This window comes from Limulus polyphemus, unplaced genomic scaffold (assembly GCF_000517525.1).
Source record: "Limulus polyphemus unplaced genomic scaffold, Limulus_polyphemus-2.1.2 Scaffold22, whole genome shotgun sequence".
Taxonomy (NCBI): Eukaryota; Metazoa; Arthropoda; class Merostomata; order Xiphosura; family Limulidae; genus Limulus; species Limulus polyphemus.
Genome location: NW_013665632.1, coordinates 1,251,577 through 1,258,762, shown reverse-complemented (window position 1 = coordinate 1,258,762; position 7,186 = coordinate 1,251,577). Strand labels below are relative to the sequence as shown.

Below are 7,186 nucleotides of genomic sequence, written 5' to 3'. Positions count from 1 at the left end.
GATAAGGAAATGCCCTAGCAAGAGGAAGTATTCAAGCATTTGAAAGCAGCAAACCTCAAACTCCATGCCAAGATATGACACTTGTTCCAGAAAGAGGTGCTTTACTTGGGTCACATTGAAAGTGAGCATGGTGTGTGAATTGATCCTGACAAGGTGAAAGCAGTGCATGATTGGCTAACACCAGAGAATGTGGGAGAGTTAAGAAGTTTATTGGGACTCTGTACCTATTACCGGATTTTTTTGAAGGACTTTGCAACTATACCTGCTCCACTACATGATTTAACAAAAAAAAAGGCCAGAAGTTCGAATGGACAGTTTCTTGCCAGCATGCTTTAAAGACATTGAAATAAAAATTGGCCTCAGCTCCACTTTTAAAGCTTCCAGATACCTCACTGCTGTGCATACTGGATTGTGATGCTAGTAATGTCGGGATTGGAGGAGTGTTGTCTCAAAAAGTTGGTGAAAATGAACAGAGTTCGTGAAAGCATTATCTGAAAGGATGGATGATATTCATCATCAAGTGCGTTCAAACTTGAAAACGTCTGCTGATTCCATGGAGCTATGTTATGATAAGAGATCAACTGAAGTCAGCTTTGTACCAGGAGAAAAGGTGTGGTTGTATAAGCAAAGGAAGACCAAAGAGAAGTCTCCTAAGTTGTCTTCTCCACGGGAAGGCCCATATGACATAGTGGATCGTCTCTCAGACGTGACTTTCCGAATAAAATGTTGTCGGTGAGGTAAGCCAAAGGTGGTGCATGCCAACAGGCTTTGGCATTATCACGGTCCTAGACATTTCAGTTGGAACGAAGTGAACAACAGAACAAAAGATGCCACTGAAGACGTGTCACCTGAAAAAGCCCCTGTCCAACAAGAAACTCTACTCGGTTTTGAGAAGGGAAACAGTGAAGCCCTTAACGAAGTTACAACCACTGATGCGACTGTTACCGATAACAGGACATTTCCTGATGAAGCAGATGAACGTTATGTGAAGCAGAAGCCAACGAGGCGGAGACCAGTACGGAAGAAGATATGTCCCGACTTTGTTGAATTTTAATTTTGTGTTTGTAAATTCTGTACATTTAATTAAGTTATTGTTAATTATCTCTTGGTTTAATGTAAGTGGCTCTTGTTCGGGACGAACAATACTAAGGAAGGGGCAGTGTTACAACAGCGGAGGTTACGTGATGCTAGTAACACGTCATGAGATTCTAGAAAGATCATGTCTGTTCTAGTCTTTTCTACATGCCCTCTATTTTTGTATATATAAGCCGGCAAATGAAGTGACGGCATAGATAATTGGCAGATAGACAGATAATTGAGTCAAGCGAGTGGTAGTGACCATAAGTAACGTGCGTGAATCTTTGTGAATTATAGTGTGTGTTTAAGTTAAAGTGACTGTGGAAATTCTGTGTATTGCAAAGTTGTATTGAGAAAAAATACATTAGTTTTATTCCTCGGGGAGAATTTATAACGGAAATTAACAAACGACCAGATACCTAACAATATTAATAAATGAAACTTGTACTAAACTTCATTTAGTGAGCAAAATAGTTTTATTTGTCAAAATACTTTTGTCTATACACAAATTTACAAAAAAACTTATCATCAAGTAAGTCATAATGCCTAAACCAGTACTCAAAATACAATTCATTTTTAAGTAGGCACATCACTGGACATTTAATATTATTGAGCATTCAAATTCGTTGGACTGACTTTCACAAACTTACTTAACAAGTTTTTTTTTTTATCTGAATGCATCAATGCAAGCATAAAGCCAATAAAGATATACTTAAAAAATTCAAATTTAAAAATTTTTTATGTTATAAAACTTATTAGCTTTTCAGGCTTACATAATAAGTGTTAGCACTAACAAACAGTACTCTGCAATCACAAGTCCCAAGTTTTAGACCTTCAAAGGCTACATGTAAAATCATGTTAATGAATCTACTTTTATTATATAAAAACTTGAGTAAGCTTGTAAGAACGATGACAAAACTAACAGTAATCAGAGTTAAATCATCATCATGCATTTTTTAGAAACAGTTTGATTAATTGCACAAAGTTTTCTTATCACTAGTGTTCATCGTTACTGTGGAAACACTACTAATTATAAACCATTACACCTTGATGTACAGGCACTTGTTTAAATGTTCAAATTTTGTATTCAATGTTTAGTGACAGCACCAACTGTAAACAACCAAGTAACAACACCTCTTTTTCACACAGTTACAAAGAAATACATAGATACCATATTAGTATTCTGTAGAACAGTTTTCCTTTGCAAAGACAGTGGACACATGATTCCATGTATAGACTTGTTTACATTATTTACAAGTTTAACAGTTCTACATATATCGAAACATGGCCAGTTTTTTTATAAATTACATTTTATCAAAATTTAGCCTCAAAATTATATAGCATATAGTAGAGTACAATAGAAAGATATTAATTTCAGGAACACCTTTAAAGAAATATGAAAATGATAAGTATAATCATCTCTGGCCTCCATTTTAATACTTTGAAAGTTTTACCTCTAAATCTTACACACTTTGGCACTTATGCTGGATGAAATCAGAATACTGAAACATATCTCAAATTCCAGTAATGCTATAGAATAAGCCATATTTCTCTTGTGCATAATATACGATTATTTTCACAAATGGAAATCTTAGTATACACATTTCTGTCTTTTCAGTGACAGAAGCTCTTCTATAATCAAAAATCATGGGTATGTTCATTACCAAAGATAAAATACAATTTCTACAACTTTTTTAACTAAGAAAAAATGAAAAACAGTAAAAATAGTTTGAATTATTTGGAAAAAAAATCATTTTGGAAATTAATAAATCAAAAATAATTATCAAGTAAGGAAATGTGCATAGAAGCAGTAGTTTAATATAGAGAAAAATTATCTAAGCTTTCAGTTTAACCTATCTAGTTCAAAGGACAGTCTTTTTAATTTCCTCTTAACTGATTCATTATGATTTTTGTATTATTTCTCTATAGTGGCAACTGTTGTTTCTTGATAATTTACTTAATGCAGTTTTTCCTTTAGTTCTTCTAGATTCAAAAGTGTACAGCCAGAAATACAATTTTAGCATTCCATATTCACAAACTATGTAGTTCAGTAAATACCACTCCTATGATTTGCTTCCTATAGTATTCTAGGCTGGACATACTAAAACATAAGATTTATCTTTTATTATTATTTTACATATGTATTTCTTTGCACATATGCACCTTCATCTAAAACATTAATTCAAAAACTAAACAAACAGAATCGCAATTACAAAATCCACTTTCAAAACATTACTGTAACTGGCCAACTTTTTTATTATTATTTACCAGAGTAATGTGCAACATAGCCTGAGCAAGATGATTCCAACAACTTCCTATTTAATGAAAATATTGAAATATATTTTTGAGACTGAATTAGCCTTTGCTAGTAAAACTTCAGAGATGCAAAGTTTCCAGTCATATATCGTTATTTATGACTAAAAAAGCAAGATTCGTTAACTTGAAAAAAATCACTTATTACAACCAACTCTGTATTATTTCCTTTAAGTACTTATAAATCAAGTACTATATGGTAGTGCTAGAAAAAAGATGATTAGAAGATGATATAAGAGCAGATGACAGTGAGAAGTATGACTGCTGCATGTTGTTAACCAAATCAAGTAAGCCACCAATTCATCACAACAGCTGTAGAAACTAAAATATGACTATATAAATGTTTAGATCAACAAGATTTTACTGTACATTGAAATTTTTTTCCATGTTCAGAGTTTCTTCAAACACATGCAAAACATTATTTATGTGCCAATGATTCACGTACTATATACCAGTAAATTAGTTATCTTGCCAGTTCTACAAGTTCTTATTATCTTAGAAAAATTCCTATTATGGAATCTATAAAAAATGATCTTGTCTTGGGATAGTTTGAACTTATTGCCAAAATTCATAATATACATAATAATAATAATAAATGTCAGTTAGATGTTCTCAGTTCGACACCTCAGCAAGACTGATTTTACTGTGGCTTTTTCCTCAACAAGAATTGATAAATCTTGGCTCATAAGATGAATTATGGATGTTTTGTGGTTAATTACCATCAATTATTTAGCTAACAACAAATAAAGTTTTATAAATTAAAGCATGAACTTCAGAATTGACGTATTAATCTTTAAAGTCTGAAAACTGTATTAATTTTTGCCTTTGGTAAATAGAAAAAATTACACAATGAGAAATATCAGAATAAGAATGCATTTGACTGTTTCCACACAACTATCAACCATAAATGAGATTCATTTACTGATGATGAAAGAGCTGGTCATTTTTAATGTTACATTTGAAACATGAGTGAGTGAAACAAACCAAATATCAAAATATACAAAAGCTTTGAAATAAAGGCATCAGTTTAGCCATTACACTTATTAAATATAATAACAAGGGTATTAGTGAAACAACTTGTCCTTTCTAACATAGAAGTAGGAGTAAAGATGTTGAAAATTATGAAAACAAACTGACTACTTGTGGAAAAAGTCCTCTTCTTCATTCTAACTAGTTAGGTAATTCTACAGTACACTGATAACCAATGATTTCCTTTGTAGCCGATTAATATTTTATTTTGAATACATTTGAAACTATTAGAAGGCACATATTTTCAGCAGTTTCACATTTTTTTTAAATTGATGATTTGAGGTATACCAGAAAATAGATATGAATTTTCTTTTTTACTACTTTTATTTATTTTTTTTTAATAAAATACTGAAGAGTTTTTTTCCTGCTGTTTTTTCTCGTCTTGATACACATCACATATTTGCAGTTTGTACTTGTCCACACTTTGATACCTTCTTATTACAGTTCACAGTTTCTATTAATTCATTAAATGCATTTATGGCATTATGATGTCATGACTGAAGCTTACTTTGCGATTCCTGAAAAATGTCTAAAAACACATAAATGTTCAGTGTTCCTTTCAACAAACTGTTTAGTATATTAAGTTGAAAGTATGGTATAATTCAGCTACGAAATACAATTCTGAGGATCATGACATGGGCAGAAATGTTTCCTCCTGGCAAACGTGTAATCAACATAATTCTGTGGTCATGTTGTAACAATAATAAAAAAAAAATATGTGTACTAACATGATTATTTTTTTTTCTTTTAAAGGGCATAAAAACCAGAGTCTATTAAGATGTTTACTTTACACAAGGCACATTTACTGGAACTGTACACCCGATACAGGTGGGTTCATCCACCCGCTTTCATCTAATATAAGCTGATACCCCAACAGCTGGTTGACAACTCACATTGCTTTATGGTACATTAAAAAAAAAAAAGAGAGTGAGAGATTTTCATAAAGTTGTTCATATAGACTGAACTTTACCAAACATATGTGATTCTGTTATACTAACTTCCATATTATCCTAGTAGTACTAGGGAATTTCACAAGATGTTTGGAGGAACTCTTCACAGAAATTTACCACATCTGTGAATAGTAAAGTGCATACAGTTCATGTAAAATGCTCTTGGAGTTCACTAAAAGTTCTGGTCTGCATGTATGGGTGTTCTAAGCCCATTTCTCTTAATTGTTGCTTCTCTCAATGGGTATTTTCCTGGTGAGCCATTGATTGGAGTCATGTTGTTTTTTAATTCACTTTCTGTTATATAGTGATTTTGCTTAACAGGTATCATCTTTTTTGAAAGTCTACCATCACGGAATGCATATCGACGTTTCATGCACATATATGTTCCAAGGGCAGACAATGCTGCTCCAAGAATGAATGACCCCAGACAAACACCAACCACAGTAGGTATAGAAACTCCTTTCACTTCTTGGCTACTTGCTTTTGTTGAGTAATCTGAAAAGTATTACAAAACTTGGGTAATAAACACGCATGTACTACACTAAACTTTTTGTATTATATATATAAATGACTTGTAATGTTTCATTCAAGTAACTGCTTCATCCTGTGCCAAAATCTGTAAATCAAATGCAGACAAGCTCATTGATGAATGGGCTACAATTTAGTAAGACACCTTCTGCCACGTACAATCCAACTCAGTATCACATGCAAGTCTTAATAAAGTATCTAGTAAGTGTAGTATGACGACTTTCTGGTTTGAGTCTATAGATCATAACAATAAAGACTAATTTTGCCTTAGTAAGCATCTCACAGGCTTGCTATTGTTCTGTAGATATCTAGCTGAAACTTGTTACATTCTAAATAAGACATAGTTTTGTACCCATATTGTAACTTATGGTATTAAAGTTAAATAATTTTAATATGTGTTTTAGTCATTTATAGAATTAGCTAGATTAATATATAACATTAAAAGTCTTAATAGTAATAACTCCATCGGCCAAATGTGATAAGCATGGTACATGGAATTTTACATGAGACAAATCTGCTTTGGTAATTCGCTAAGCAGGCCTAACTTTGTCAGGTGTTCTTGGGTTAACTCTTTCAACCTGGGCTCGGTCCCTGGGACTGACCTTATAACCATTTTGTGCTTGTTACAGTTTTCATGCTATAACTTTTAAATTAGTAAGCGAATGTTAATAAAATCTTGCAGTTTATCAGTAAATATTGTACTGCTTTCATATGCAAAATATCTATTTTTTTTATTAAGTCTTAAGGTTTGTAAAGCAAAGTTTTTCTCATGCCTTTTTTTTTCTTTTCACATCTTGCCTATCTATCATGCAAAGTAATTTTCATTTTAACATTAAAAATACTTATATGCATCAGAAAATTTTGAAAATTCACATGCGAAATCTTTATAATGTTCGGATAGTTATCAAACATTTCTTAAAAAAAAAATTTATATTTTATTTGTTATTTTCAGTAATTAATCTCAGTACAGTTTCAGTAGATTTGACTGATCTTGCAACCACCATAAAAAATTAGGAAATAAATATAAATTATGCCTCTTTCATTCTAGAATGAACACATATTATAACACAAAAACATAAGTGTTTAGACGAAATAGCTTAAATCTCACAACATTATACATTTATATATATTTATTATATTGACCTTTCTCCTGTGCCTGGCTAACAATATAGAAGTTACAACAACGAGGTTCATGTGCACTCATGTTGCCATATCAAATAACATAAAAAATGACCTTTGGTCTGTACAAAGTAACTTGTCTTGGCTGTGTTTTAGTAGACTAGTATTTT

General features: G+C 31.9%; 1 protein-coding gene across 7 annotated transcripts in view; it reads right to left on the bottom strand.

Moving 5' to 3' along the window:
- LOC106458371 (semaphorin-5A-like) overlaps nt 1-7,186 on the bottom strand; it is a 226,914-nt gene that overhangs the window by 47,447 nt on the left and 172,281 nt on the right. For 6 of the 7 annotated variants that reach the window (XM_022384848.1, XM_022384865.1, XM_022384844.1 and 3 more), the window contains one exon: nt 1,535-5,864. The exons of the other annotated variant lie outside the window; for it this stretch is intronic. In XM_022384848.1, the coding sequence (XP_022240556.1) occupies nt 5,542-5,864 (323 nt within the window). In that variant the 3' untranslated portion in view covers nt 1,535-5,541. Of the gene's footprint in view, nt 1-1,534; nt 5,865-7,186 lie in introns of those variants that run through there. 7 annotated transcript variants of the gene reach the window in all.